The 15,798-nt window shown below is 41.3% G+C and overlaps 1 protein-coding gene across 8 annotated transcripts in view; it reads left to right on the top strand.

Moving 5' to 3' along the window:
- Window positions 1-15,401, top strand: part of LOC142074828 (E3 ubiquitin-protein ligase KCMF1) — a 96,965-nt gene extending 81,564 nt beyond the window's left edge. For all 8 annotated transcript variants that reach the window (XM_075135714.1, XM_075135715.1, XM_075135718.1 and 5 more), the window contains exons 4-7: window positions 2,394-2,495; window positions 5,717-5,891; window positions 13,208-13,487; window positions 14,779-15,401. In XM_075135714.1, the coding sequence (XP_074991815.1) occupies window positions 2,394-2,495; window positions 5,717-5,891; window positions 13,208-13,487; window positions 14,779-15,031 (810 nt within the window). In that variant the 3' untranslated portion in view covers window positions 15,032-15,401. The remainder of the gene's footprint in view (window positions 1-2,393; window positions 2,496-5,716; window positions 5,892-13,207; window positions 13,488-14,778) is intronic.
- Window positions 15,402-15,798: the final 397 nt, after the last annotated feature.

Raw genomic sequence — 15,798 nt, 5'->3', positions numbered from 1 at the left:
TAAGGCTTTTTAATCATCTCCTAGATTTCATTCAAAGTAATATGGTGATCTGTTAATTTTAAGGGATGTTAAGAGCGTGGCCACCTTCTCCAGCCCAGGACTCCCTTCTGCTCAGCTGCTGAAGCCCAGCCCGGGGACCTGGGGCCTCTGCCTAGGCTGAGGGATGCAGCTGCCACTTTCCCATTTGCAGGTTCAACCAGTAGTGAAGCTGAGCATGTATGCCAGAGACCCATACACACACAGAGGACACTGACATGGCCCATCACACAGATGACCACAGACACGGTGCTGCCTTCAACAGCACCTACATGTAGGACTTGCATAAAACATAAGTATAGGCAGCCAAGTCCCCTTCTTCCTCTTCAGCTGGTAGAGATAGAAGGTCACTAGTGAAGGTACACACATGATACTCTCTAGATTCACAAGCACACACACATTCACTGTGATCCCTCGAGTACCGGCATGGCCCCCTTTGTCTGTCTAGTACCCCTGCCTGGATCCCAGGCACTCTTACCTGCTTCACAAGTCTCCTACTTGCCAGCTAGTCCAGCTTGATGATCAATAGCAAACACACATGCACTCATCCCACAGACACTCCACATTCGTAAGTCCCCCTGGGCATACCAGCACAGACCCTTGCCTGCTTCATACTCCTGCCTAGACACGAGGCTCCTCCCTACTCATTAGCTAGTCCAGCTTGAAGTTTGCTAGCCAACACACATGCATACCAGGTTTGAGGAAGATGCAGATACCCACCCCCCAATTTCCCCCAGCAGCTGGCACCAGGCACCACATGGGCTGTGACTGGTGGTCCTGTTCCAGCCACCAGTGCTGAGCCCCTCGCTCACTCTGGTTCCCTTCCCATTAGCTGTTTTTTGGGACACACACCATTCCTGCCCCAGTGGCTGAAGGCAGAGACCACGACTCGCTCCAGTTGAGACCCTGCTCAGTCCAGTAGCTGACACCACAGGCCAGGGGTACCTGCACCCCTGGTCTGACTGGAGTAGCTGTCACCAAATCCACTCATGACAGGCCCCCCTAGTAGCTAGCACTCCAGGCACAAAGTTTGTAGTACCCACCCTAGGTCTAGAGAGCTATGGCCCCTCCAACTACTGATGCTAGGACCCTCACTTGTTTCAGTAGCTGACACCACAGGCCACAGGGGCACCTACAGCCCCAGTCCGACTCCAGTAGCTGGCACCAAATTTCATTCACACATACACAGGTCTCACCAGTAGCTGGCACTTAGTCCTTGCAGCATACATACACATGGGGTAGAGAGTAAGATTATGCAGAGAGATTGTTAAGATTTAATAAGAAGATATAAGAAGACAGGACAGACTGTGGTGATCAGGCTCAGAGCTCAGCCAGACAAACATACTGACCGGCCCACTTTATACCCCTTTCTGTCTACCCTCCCCTTTGTTCCTCCCTGCTCTCCCTTCCCCCTGCATGTCTCTTCATCGGTTTGTATGGTTCTATTGATTCCCTCACCCCTCCCAGTCTGGTGTCCAGGGTCTCCCCTCTAGTTTACAGTCTTATCAGTTGCAAAGTCCAGGTTGATCTCCCTGGAAGAGTAGTTAAGACCTAACATACTGTGTGGAAGTTTCTCCTTTCTGGCTTATTAACCTGTGATCTGTCAAACTTTAAGGCTGGCCTGCAAAACTGTTGCAAAGGACTTTTAAGGCACACTTCTCTCAGGTGGATGCAAAGTCATTGGGAGGAAAAATAAAAATAATAAATGAAGGTTGCTATGGCAGTAAGTGTCCCTAGACTTTTTTTAAATGTGTGTTTAGGCTTAAGGAAAAAACAAAACTATAATGCCATCTCCCAAAATACTTGGTAGGAATAAGGAGTTTCTCTTCTCTGCCAAATCTCTACTTGCATGTTACCCCAGTGGGTGGTCTCAGTGGTGATACTTTAATGAATATTCACATCTGGTTTCATTCTCCTTCCCACACTTCTCTGGTGAGATGAATGAGAAGTTGCTTGGGGATTCAAAGAGCAGTAAATGAACTTGATAATGTCATATGCAGGTACATACAAGCAGTAATCCTGTGTAACCAGACCTACTGTCTGTGCTAGAATTGACATATAAAGACAAGTTTGAAAGCCGAAACATTGCAGATAGGATTTGAAAATTTTACTTTTTGGTTTCCATGGTATTTTTAAAAGCATAATTACAAGGAAAAGTGGATCTTAAAAAGATACTAAAATTAACAGCTGCATTTGAACACATTTACTGTTTTAAACCTGTGGCTGTTTAGATATAGGATTAGAATGTGATATTTAAAGTATAAGAATCCATGTCAAGTGATCAACTCTGAATTATGTGTTTTGTGATTTGTGTAAAGTTGGTTGTGTTTGGTTTTTTTCTCACTTTGTTGTTTCAGATTTGTCCAATATGTGCAGCATTACCTGGAGGGGATCCTAATCATGTCACAGATGACTTTGCAGCTCATCTTACACTGGAACACAGAGCTCCTAGAGATTTAATATCCTTTCTTAAGTTGAGGGAAAAGGGATAGACTATTCCTTATGATAGCTGTAACTACTTGTTTTGACTTCTGTAGTCAAGTGGCTACATCACTTTTGCTTATTTTTTAGAATTGGTGTTTAGTTATAGGGGATCTGTATGTCTGAATTTTTTATATGTATATATATTTATATCTATCAGACTGTGAATGGGCTTTAGGTGTAGCTTGACAGTGTGGGTGTGTGTTTTTGTTTTATTCCTGATAGCAAAACCTTTTAAAGGTGTTTTTGACACGCAGCTGCTTCTTTCTGCACTGCAGTTTTTACCCTTCTTGGTCATTAGTTCTAATGCCATTTTGTGTATGGGAAAGCAGCAATCCAGATGCAATAGCGTATTATAGATAATTATGAGACTGAAAGCAGTAAATTTCACCAAAAGCAAATGTGTTAGAGAATGCTTTGAACTTTGAAATTGAGTGATTTTAAGTGTTTGTTTAGTTTTATCACTATATTTCAATAGGGTAGTTTCAGCCTGTTATTTATTGACTTTTTTTAAGATATAACTAGAAGAGCTATCAGGAGACTTCCTAGGGATTAGGACAATTTTCTTTTGCATTACTTGGTCTTAGGAATAGTAATGTGGCTTGTTTTTTGCTGTACAAATACCTACAACATAATTTCAGAAGGTACTCTTACTTCATGGAAGTACAGGCCATCATGAAAAACTCTCGTTAAGTGATCTCTATAAATTATTTATCTTTCTGTATCTCATTTAAAAAAAAATACACTCCTAGTGTAATTTGATAGTGCCTTTTTTGTTCAGGGCTTCTTAAAAGAAAAAAAAAGGCCTAACAAATCAAGTTCATTATATCTACTGCTAGCAACATTAGAGGAAATGATTTCACTTTGGTTGTGATCTGTATTTACATTTAAATTTGTTAGCATTTAAATTGTCAGTCCCAATTACACAGTGAAATTAACTTCCTATTGAAGTGGATGAGGTGTTGGATTAGAATTCATGGTTCTGGAGCTTTTCCTCCCCCTCCCACATCAGTGACGTCAGATAACTTTTAATTGGGTAATGTATGTTTATTACTAGCTACATAAGAGCTAGAGAAATCAGAATTATCTTTTCAGTTATTAAGTAAGGCCACAGTGTCAGTCATCACAAAACTAATGGGGGGGAGCTTTATAAATTGGACCATGTTATAAATAATTATAGGAAATGCATGTGGAAGTTTCTGTACAGCGTTGCTTTAGCAATCAGTGTTGCCAAGTCCACAAAACTTGATAGGGAAAATTTTTCTGGACTAGCTGTTCCATGTTGGGTGCTATTTCATGTCTTCTGACAGCTAAGACTAAAAGGAAGAAAAAGGGGGAGAGAGTTCCCCCCGCCCAGTTGCTAGCAGTTTAGGAAAGGATATTGTCTTCTGTGTAGCAGTTAGAAGGGTTTTTTAAGCTGTTTTAAATGGCTGCACATATTTCTTGTGAAGAATCCTGTGCAGCCACTGCAAGATATCACCTTTATCCTTGGAGAATCTGGACAGCTCTTTAAATTCCAGTTTCTTTCTTAAACAATTTTCAACTGCTTTACTGTTTAAAACATGACTTTAGTCTTGACCATGTAAATGGTTCTAGCTTGGTTGTTTTCAGTATATGTTTGCAATGAGTTAAGAGTTCCAAATGCTTTTCTAACCCCAGCATAGTTGGGTGAGACATCAATATACTCTTAACTAGTATTTAAATAATGTTGTTTATCTTAAAAACACTTTGAAAGGTGCAGTTAGCAAGCTACTAAGATCCTTTTCTAAATGAGACCAAGGCTGGAATTTTTGAAAGGATTTATATTAAGGATGTTCTGGTTATCTTATTTCCCAAGTTTACTTTAAAAAAATCCCAGAATGGGGGCATTTTTCTGTCAGATGTAGCTATGAAAAGCTTCCCAAACTGCATGAGAGCAGTAGTCAATCAGTAAAATATTAGTGACAATGTTCTGTCACTACCAGTATCCAGTATCAACAGATTCAAAGGAGGAACAAACCAATCTGTGCTAGACAACTATATTCTGTCCCAAGGGAGATTCCCCCTCCCCAAACCCTGCAAGTGAAATGTTTTATGCTCTATAGCATAATAGATTTGAAAGAGTTAATTCTTCTTGAAAGTATTTATTATAGTAACTGGATATTCTTACTTGCCAAAAGAGGTCTAATAATTTTTCAGTCTTAAATTTCTCAACTTGGTGATATCATGAGGAAATGAATTCTACACCATAATCATACGTTGTGTGATAAGTACATTGGGCACCAGTCTGATACAAATAATAGATTTTATACAAGTGATAAACATGCTATTTCTGAAAATAAGAAAATTGGAGATAAGGTGAGCTAAAGCTACTAATTTAGAAATTGGAAAAATAAGATATGTCCAAGTACATTATTTCCTAGCTTAGTAGTTAATTGCACTAGTGCTTCTTAAGATAAAAGGAAGCTTTAGCTAGACTGTCTTGGGAGAACTCATATGTTAACACTGTTCTGGGAAAGATCATCTTTAAACGATTTGCTGATAGTCTCTTAGTATGTATGAAAAAGCTTATATTTCAAGTCATAGCTTTTATAGACATCTAAGAAACGTGGGAAATAAAGAAAGTGAAAGGGCTTGTTTTCATAATTGGAGCAAATGGAATTTGTGTGGAGAAAGAGAGGGAAGATGAAGCAAAGGGGTATGACAGAAGTGCTGAATCCTCTGTTGACCTGCAATTCCTTGAAGACTGGAGTGGGTGAAATTCCTTGGATAAAAGTATAAAATGCAATAATTACTGTGTGCTCTTGGTAAGAATGGCAATAAAACTTTTTAGATTATTTTCAGTATTTAAATACACTTCTTTCCCAATTTTGATGTTAAAATCCTTATGTCTGTTGAGTAATGTGTTCTGCTGAATATGCATCATCAGTTTAAATTACCTAGTAGAAAACTTTGATCCAGAAGACAGGAAATCCATCCTGACATTTTTTAGACATGATAAAAAGCCTGGGAAAGATGAATTTGGTGCAAACAGCCCTGGGTGCCTTGGGTTCAGATCTATAGGTCTGACTGGCACCATAGCTATGACTGCATTACACTTATAAAGTTGAATCATTGTTTTATGAATGAGGAATAGTGTGTTGCCTGATTATTCCACCTAGTAAATATTCTTGCTGTTTAATACTTGATGGCAAAAGACTTTTCTTAACTGCTTGGTTACGATGAATCTAGTGGCGTTCGGCACGTACGTAGAATGTTTCACCCAGGCCGGGGTTTGGGAGGCCCCCGTGCACGTAGATCAAACATGCACTTTACTAGCAGTTCCACTGGTGGGCTTTCATCTTCTCAGAGTTCATATTCTCCAAGCAATAGAGAAACCATGGATCCTATAGCTGGTAAGAGCTGTAACCACTGATTTTAGCTCAGAGTTCTTAAATAGACTTTGAAACAAAATCCAAGATGATAATAGTTGCCTTGTTTTCCTGTGTTTTGTAAAAAAAAATATATATATATGCTTCCCAATGTCGAAATTGATGGGTGTTTACTGATGAAAAGTATACTTAATTGGATTGTCTACAGGGATTGAAGCTGGAACTTCTGAAATGAAAAACACTGCCCCTTTAGCTTGTGCTTTTAAATTTAGAGACTTCTAGGCTCATTCCCATGACTGACCTGTCCACAGGTGGTATCAAAGAATGGTTGAGGTTGGAAGGGACCTTTCAAAATCATCTAGTCCAACCCCCCCACCCCCCCCAAGCAGGGCCACCTAGAGCAGGTTGCCCAGGACCATGTCCAGTCAGGTTTTTAATATCTCCACGGATGGACTCCACAACCTCTCTGGGCAACCTCTTACAGTGTTTGACCACCCTTACAGTAAAAAGCATTTTCTTGTGTTCAGATGGATTTCATTTCTTTTAATTTGTGCCCATTGCCTCTTGTCCTGTCAGTGGGCAGTACAGAGAAGAGTCTGTCTCCCTTTCCTTCATTCCCTCCCATCAGGTATTTATATATACTGATAGGATTCCTCCCCCTTGAGCCTTCTCTTTTCCAGGCTGAAGAGTCCCAGGTCTCTTAGCCTCTCCTCATATGATATGTATGTATGTATTTTTAAATGTAATTGTTTCTAACCACCATTACCTACTTCAATGCATCTAGCTTTAATTTGCCGTGTGCATAGAGGTGTTAGAGATGAATCTTAATTTTTTTAGCACAAACCAAGTGCTGTACTTAGGTTCATCAAGATGAAATTGGTTCAATTGGAATATTATTGATAGACATTTAAAATGAGCTCAGTTTACTTTCAGATTACAGTTCGGATGACAGGCTTGCTGATTTTTAGGAGGTCTTATAACTCTCTTTTAAAATTCTTAAATAACTGTATTTTAATAAGTATTTTATATAGAGCTGAGCGACAGCCCTGCCTTAAGGCTGTGCAAGGGGAAGGTAAGCCTGAATTCAACCTCGAGCTGACTGACACAGGAAACTCACAAGATGAAGGAGACCGGACTCTTGTCTCTGCTCGGGGCAGAAGGAAGAACCTTCCCCCTTCCCCTAAAGTGCCCCTACCTAACAGATACGATGCTCTGGGGTTGGAGAACGAAGAGCACATGAGTAACGGACAAGATCCAGGAAAAGCTGACCATGCAAAGTTGATCCAACCACCCACCCGCATTAGAACCAGCGCCACCAGAAAAGCACGGAAAGTATTAGTAAATGGAGACTTCTTACTGAGAGGCACCGAAGCACCCATTTGCCATCCAGACAATTTCTCTAGAGAAGTTTGCTGCCTACCAGGAGCTCGCATTCACGATGTCACTGAGAGGCTACCTAGCCTGGTGGACCCTACAGATTACCATCCACGCCTACTATTCCACGTAGGGTCCAATGATACTGCGACGAGGCAACTTAGAAATATCAAAAGAGACTATATGTCCCTCGGAGCAATGTTAAAAGGATCAGGAGCACAAGGGGTGTTCTCCTCTATCCTCCCAGTCAGAGGAAGGGATTCAGGAAGGAGGAAATGAATTGAACAGGTGAATGCCTGGATGTGTGGCTGGTGCCATACTCAAGGTTTTGGCTTCTATGACCATGGATCTACCTTTGAGAAGCTGGGTTTGTTGGGAGCTGATGGGATTCACCTAACCAAGTGGGGCAAGAGGGTCTTCACCAACAAGCTGGCCAGACTTATAAGGAGGGCTTTAAACTAGATTTAGCATTGGGAAGGGGATGGAGTTCTGAGCACCAGACAGGAGCCAGGGGCTGCTGAGGTATTAGGAACCAACAGGGGAACACCTGTGAAATGCCTCAAAGGAATTAGGGCATGTTCCTCTAAAAAGGTGACAAGGCTGATAGCCCAGCTGAAGTGCCTCTATCCCAATGCACACAGCATGGGTAACAAAGAGGAGGAGCTGAAAGCCACTGTGCAGCTAGAAAGGTATGATCTAATTGCTATCGCTGAAATGTGGTGGGACGAATTGCACGACTGGAGTGCTGCAATTGATGGCTCTAAACTCTTCAGAAGGAAGGAGGGGCGGGGGGGTTGCCCTCTATGTAAAAAAAAAAAAGAAAAACAGGACTGACTGCACAGAGCTGCCTTTGAAAAACAGCAATGAACAGGTTAAGAGCTTATGGGTAAAAATTAGAGGCCAAGCCAACAAAGGAAACCTTGTGGTTGGTGTTTACTACAGACCGCCCAACCAAGGGGAGCCTGTGGACGAAGCATTCTTACTTCAACTGCGGGAAGCATCACAATCGCAGGCTCTGATCCTGCTGAGGGACTTCAATCACCCTGACATCTACTGGAAAATTTAGATATTTTTTTAATCCAGATGATAGACAGCCCAACCAGAGGAGAAGCATTACTAGACCTGTTGCTTACCAACACAGATGAACTAATTGGAGAGGTCAAGATTGGTGGCAGCCTGGGCTGCAGTGTTCATGCCCTGGTGGGATTCACAATCTTGAGGGATACGGGCCAGGTGAAGAGTAGAGTCAGGACTCTGAATTTTAGGAAAGCAAACTTTCAGTTGTTTAAGGAACTAGTGGATGGGACCCCCTGGGAAACTGCCCTCGGGGACAAAGGAGCAGAAGAGAGCTGGCAGCTCTTTAAGGACATCTTTCTTAGACCACAAGAGCTCTCGATTCCCATGTGCAAGAAATCAGGCAAGGAAGGCAGGAGACCAGCATGGCTGAGTAAGGACCTTCTGGTCAAACTAAAGTGTATGAAGGAAATGCACAGGCAGTGGAACCAGGGACATGTATCCTGGGAAGAATATAGGGACGCTGCCTGGATGTGTAGAAATGGGACCAGGAAAGCTAAGGCGCAGCTGGAGCTGAATTTGGCAAGGGATGCAAAGAATAATAAGAAGGGCTTCTACAGGTATGTTGGCCAGAAAAGGAAGATTAAAGAAAATGTACCCATCCCTGATAAAAAAGACAGGGGACCTGGTGACAACTGATGTGGAGAAGGCTGAGGTACTCAACAATTTTTGGCCTCAGTTTTCAATGGTAATCTCTCTTCCTACATCTCTCAAGCCCCTGAACCTCAGAGCAGGGACTGGGGGGAAAGAAGTCCCTCCCATCGTAGGAGAAGATCAGGTTCGAGACCACCCGAGGAACCTGAATGTACACTAGTCCATGGGACCCGACAAGATACATCCCAGGGTCCTGAGGGAACTGGCTGATGTAGTTGCCTAGCCACTCTCCATCATATTTGAAAAGTCATGGCAGTCAGGTGAGGTCCCCAGTGACTGGAAAAAGGGAAACATCACACCTGTTTTTAAAAAGGGTAAGAAGGAGGGCCCTGGGAACTACCAACCAGTCAGTCTCACCTCTGTGCCTGGTAAGATCATGGAACAGATCCTCCTGGAAGACATGTCAAGGCATATGGAAGGCAGGGAGGTGATTAGAGACAGCCAACATAACTTCAGCAAGGGCAAATCGTGCCTGACTAATCTGGTGGCCTTGTACGATGGAGGGACTGCATCGGTGGACAAGGGAAGAGCTACGGATGTCATCTACTTGGACTTCTGTAAGGCCTTTGATATGGTCCCCCACAATATTCTTGCCTCTAAACTGGAGAGATATGGGTTTGACGGTTGGACTGTTAGATGGATAAGGAATTGGCTGGATGGCTGTGTCCAAAGAGTTCTAGTCAATGGCTCAATGTCCAAGTGGAAACCAATAACGAGTGGTGTCCCTCAAGGGTCTGTACTGGGACCAGTACTATTTAATATCTTTATCAACGATGTAGACAGTGGGATTGAGTGCACCCTCAGCAAGTCTGCAGACAACACCAAGCTGAGCAGAGCAGTTGATTCACTAGAGGGAAGGGATGCTATCCAGAGAGACCTTGAGAGGCTTGAGGAGTGGGCCCATGTGAACCTCATGAAGATCAACAAGGCCAAGTGCAAGGTCCTGCATCCAGTGTGCGTCCAACTCTGGGGTCACCAGTACAAGAAAGACATGGACCTGATAGAGTGGGTCCAGAGGAGGGCCACAGAAATTATCAGAGGGCTGGAACACCTCTCCTATGAAGAAAGGCTGAGAGAGTTGGGGTTATTCAGCCTGGAGAAGAGAAGGCTTCGGGGAGACCTTATTGTGGCCTTTCAATACTTAAAGGGGGCTTATAAGAAAGATGGAGAGAGACTTTTTATCAGGGCCTGTAGTGACAGGACAAGGGGCAATGGTTTTAAACTGAAAGAGGGTAGATTTAGATTGGACATAAGGAAGAAATTTTTTTACGATGAGGGTGGTGAGACACTGGGACAGGTTGCACAGAGAAGTTGGAAGGTTGCCCCATCCCTGGAAGTGTTCAAGGTCAGGTTGGACAGGGCTTTGAGCAACCTGATCTAGTGAAAGATCAGGGCAGGGGGATTGGACTAGATGATCTTTAAAGGTCCCTTCCAACCCAAACCATTCTTTGATTTCTGTGTCATATTTTGGTCAGGTTTAGGAGAATTTTCAAGGGGAAGATGTCTCATTTTTAACTTCCAACAGTCACACAGCATGTTTTTAGGATTTACAGATATAATCTGTAAGTATTTTTTCAACTTTGTGATTTTCAAAAATAAGTTCTTTATAAAGAGGTAAAAATAAAAATTGACCAAGAAGTTGATTTTTAAAAGAGCTATAATTTGTCCTAATGTAAAATCTTAAGAGAGCCATCTTATACTCGTATAGTGGAAGATGATAAGTGTCAGGGAAACTTCAGAACTTCCTGCACTTATCTAAGTTCCTGCTATTATCTGCCTTTACTTCAGACCCTGGAAGGGCATGAATGTTTAAACTGGAGCTTCTTATTGTTAGGCTATGATTCCTTGAGAGGCAGTGAACCAACTTAAGAGTGCATTGCTTTTGAAAGAAGAAGCTGCAGCTTCACCCCCACCCCCCCCCTTTCCATAGGCATAGTTCCTTTGCCTCTGTTGTGCTGGCCGCTCTTCAGGTCCTCTGTGAGCTGATTTAACTCATTGAAATGGCAGAAAAATAATAGAAAAATTTAGTTTGGAATTGATCTCTGTAGGTTGTTTATTTCCAACACGTTTCTCAAAGGAGGTCTGTTTAGATCAGGTTGCTCAGGTTGCTCAAGGCCTCATTCAGTTGAGTTTTGAATGCCTCCAAGGACAGAGATCCTACAGCCTCTCTGGGCAACCTGTTCTAGTATTTAAAAACCTTCATGTTTTAAAAGGGGGGAGTGGGGGGGATACAAAAAATAAAACCCTTTGGATGCAATTGGAATTTCCCATGTTCCCTTGTCTGACTCTTGTCCTATTGTTGTATGCCTCTGAGAAGAGTCTAGCTTAGTCTTCTCTGTATATTCCAATTGGGTAAATTCAGACAGCAATAAGATATCTTCCAAAGTATTCTTTTCCAGGCTGAACAAACCCAGTTCTCCCGCTCTTTCCTCATGTACTGTGTTCCAGCCTCCTGATCATCTTGGTGGCCCTCCACTGGACTTATGTCCATGTGTCTCTTGTCCTGGGGAGCCTAAAACTGGACACAGCACTCTGGATGTGGCCTCGCCAGTGCCAAATAGAGGGGAAGAATCACTTCCCGGGACCTGCTGTCTGTACTCCTACTACTAAAAATATCCCAGCAAACGAGGATGAAAAAGTTTCTGTCATCTTAGTGAGTTAAGTTAGGTCATGGGTCTGTAAAGCACTAAAGTTGGTGCAAGAAGGGAGGATGTTTGTGTGTCCTGGAGTGCAAGACTTCCTCTTACCTTTATAGTGGGTGTTAGTTCAGCCGAGTTAAATGTGAAGTGACTGCCTTGGTTTGTTTCAGCCTCACAAGACCTTCCCATTTAGGAGCATGTGTAATAAAATGGTATTCCTTTGAGTCTTGTCTTTTTTGTTTGTTTTTTTTTTTGGGGGGTGGAAGTAATATGTTTTTTGCATTCAGAGAATGTAGTGTAGCCTGGCTGGGTGTCTGTGTCATGCCAAGGTTCTGTTAAGCTGTACTCAAAGTGATCTTACAAACAGTGAGGATAAATACATCTGTCTTACCTGGCAGTGTTATGAGTCTTCCTTTGTATTGGGGTAATAATTAGTACATACTACCAGAAGTTAGAACTTGTGCTTGTAACAGACCTGTAAACATTATTTATTTCTTTTTCTCCTTGTGGTGGTTATCAGTAATTAGTGAAATAAAATATTATTGGTAGTTAATCTTGATATGATTAGCTGTGCTGATTAAAAGTGACTTGAGCATTTACTGTTGGCATTCCAAGTGTTCCTGATGCAAAGAGCTACTGCATTGTGCTTTATTCCCCTAAGAAAAGCCTAGTTTCAAAGGATTATATCTTGAAAGTAAGATGGAAGGAAAATTTTTATGACCTGTAATAACAACTTGCAGCTTTAATGAGGGTTGGATGGATAGGGGAACAAAATAATCTACTACTTCTGCCCTCCTTGCATCAAACACAAAAAAGTAGTACTCGCAACTTTGTATGGAATATAATCTGTAGTAAATCACTGAGCAATAACTTAATAATAACATTTATTTTGGGAAATGCTTAGCACGGACAGAATTTGTCAGTGTCTTGAACTTTAGAGGAAAGGAATCCAGGCTAGACTTATTTATCTAATTTTTTTATCGTTAGAATTTCTCTTTTTCCAGCAGACCTTGAAAGTCTCACAAAAAAGCCCTGCTGTGGTCAAATATTTTTCATATAATACAACATTTGAAAAACCTTTCTGAACTGAATATTTTCTAAAAATATCTGAAATGATGCTGTAATATTTGTCTTTTCTGCAGCACAGCTTCCCTCTGGAATATGCATTGAAGGTGCATGGGGGGATATAAAGCCACCAACTGAAGTCAGAATTGAAGTGGTTTCTCAGTCAATAACTATTTTGACTTGAAGATAAAATTTTAGAGAATTGTTGCACAGCATATTGCTTATATGGTATTCCCCATAGGTTGACTCTTATTGGTTTAAAAAGCTTTAAGCTTTGACTTTCCTATTTATGCACAGTTCTTTACTCTAGATGATTCTTAATCTTCCTTACCCTATGGGCTTTGAGACATGGGATGCTTGTAATGGATAGCCCATGAAGCTTTTCAAATCAATAAGATTTGTTCATTAATTTCATTGATGAAAGGTTTTAGAAAGCAAAGGAATTGATATACTGGTATTCGGGACATATTTATGCTGTTGTGTTATATGTATTTAAGCAGATTTCACTGTAGAAGCTTCTCTCTTTTCTGGCAGAGCTTTTATCTCAGTTATCAGGCGTGAGACGATCTGCAGGGCAGCTCAATTCTTCTGGCCCTTCTGCTTCTCAGTTACAGCAGCTGCAGATGCAACTGCAGTTGGAGCGACAGCATGCACAGGCAGCAAGACAACAACTGGAGACTGCACGCAATGCAACTAGACGCACTAACACAAGCAGCATCCCCGCCACTCTTACACAATCTATAGCAGCAGCCAATACATCTAACACAGAAAACAATCAGCAGACTATACAGAATTCACAGTTTCTTCTTACGAGGTAACTTGTTCTGTGGGTTTAACTCTTCTGCCATTTCTGTTTTCCTTGGTCCTGTTATGGACATAGAGTTCAGTGAAACTACTGCTAGATCCCTAATGAAGTTTGTAGTTGAGATACTATGCTTTTGTTTGCATTTGTAACATCTCCTTTTCAACCCTGCTGTGTGTTTGTTCCTAGGCAATGAATAAATATTACTTGCTGTTTCTCAGTTTGAAGAGAAACATAAGGGATATTACTTTGGTAAACTGTGCTTGTTTACCCTACTTCTTCTGATAAAACAAGAGCCTTTACAGTAATATGTTTCAAACTTTTATGCTGATAATGTGAGGGGAGAGAACTTAAAAGGTAGTTTTATTTAATAGGAAGTGAATCTTTAATGAAGGCTGAAGGTTGAATAGAGGTTTATATATAGAGTATTTTGGATGAAAAAGGCAAATAAGGAATGTGCTATTAATAAGCAGAATACATATCTGCTTCAGAAAGTATAGTTAGATCCTAGAGTTCTATAGAATAGAATAGTTCAGTTGGAAGGGACCTACAACGATCATCTAGTCCATTCTGCTATAGAAGAGTTGCCCACTCTCATTTCAGCTCTTTTAGGAGGTTTAGAATATTGATTTTCTGGATTCAAGGGGGGAGTGTTTTTCAATTCGATGTTGAGAAAGAGCACAGGCATTTAAACAGTTTCTGTGTCTAGAAACCTGGGTTGGGATGAGTTATTGCTGTCATGCTGGTTTTTATCAAAACTTGTGATAATATCTCAATCCAAAACTTTTTGAAAAGAATAACTTTAGTGAAAGTATCAGTCAGTCACTGATCTTGTGAGCTAGGATAGAATTGGAGCAAGCTTGCTTCTATTAGGTGATGGTGCATGCACTGATAAGTGAAGTGAATGATGTACTGTGCTTTGGGAATCTCTGGGCAAATTAGCACTTAAGGGATGACTAGAGAATTTTAACACCCCTTAAAACAAAACCCCTCTGAAGGGAATAGCTGTTCTTCAGAAATAGCTATTTTTTTCCTTCAGCCTTAGAATCCACTTCTATGAAGTTTTTTGAAGCATCTAGGAACAAGTTTGTTAAATGTCTGTATTCTTGCATCAGGAGTGCCAGGTGTTGTCATATCTGTACATGTCAAAAGAAGTGCAGCAGTACCTAGGTTGTTTCTCAAAGGAATGGCTTTTAGATGTTATTCAGCATGCGTCAGTCCAGCTGTTTAGGCAATTAGTGAAAGCCCATTTTGTTGATGATACTACTAAGCCTGTCTTCTCTCTTTCTTTGATGCTATGCAGGTTGAATGATCCTAAGATGTCAGAAGCAGAGCGTCAGTCAAAGGAAAGCGAACGGGCAGACCGCAGCTTGTTTGTTCAAGAGCTTCTGCTGTCCACTTTGATGCGGGAAGAAAGTTCCTCCTCAGATGAGGATGAACGGGGAGAGATTGCTGATTTTGGTGCTATGGGCTGTGTAGATATTATGCCTCTAGATGTTGCTTTAGAAAACCTAAATTTAAAAGAGAATAATAAAGGAAATGAGCCTCCTCTTTGATGGCATCCCACTTTGCAGACAATGTCCTCTGTGCTGTATTTGCCAATGAAAGTGGACAACAACTATCTTGGGTTTGTTTTGGTGATTGTAATTTCAGGTCTGTCACTCTTGTTACATTGTGTACATTCAAAGGAAGAGAGAAAAGATATATATGATAATCATTTCCACTTAACCAATTTTTACTTTTAGCAGGTAAATATAGGTTGCAGTGCGGAGAAAAAAGCTCTGCGTCCTGTAGCTTGACGTGCAAAAAGCTCTCCTAATACTCCACATTCAAACTGAAGAGGAAAAAATGAAAAATCTCTAATGAAGCTGCTGTGTGTATTTATGAATATTAATGAATAAAAATTGCTTGGATGGTTTACCTTAACTACTGCATGATTTTTTTTGCAGCGTGCATGAGTTTTAGTGACCTTGTCATTTAAAAAATGTAAGTACAAGGAGTAAAACTATAAAACCCCAAAGCTTTCCCATTATTCAAAGGTACTGTGACAAAAAAAAGATTAATGCTCACTAGCAGTTTGTGGCCGTGAAGTAGCCTTTGAGTAACACATGACCAATGACTTTTTTATGTGCTCTCCCTGCGTATTAATGCAAACTCTGCAGTGGGCTATATTTTTGCTTCCAGAGTGTGACGTTTTGCTATAGCGTGACCACTATGTTGCCCTGTTAGACATCATATCCATGTGGAATTGAACTTTGTATTCATCTGTAGGAGACAAAAAACAAGGGCCACTACTGGAATCTAACACAAAGGGCTTCTGTGT

This window comes from Calonectris borealis, chromosome W, assembly GCF_964195595.1.
Source record: "Calonectris borealis chromosome W, bCalBor7.hap1.2, whole genome shotgun sequence".
Classification (NCBI taxonomy): domain Eukaryota; kingdom Metazoa; phylum Chordata; class Aves; order Procellariiformes; family Procellariidae; genus Calonectris; species Calonectris borealis.
This window is presented reverse-complemented; position numbering and strand designations above follow the sequence as displayed.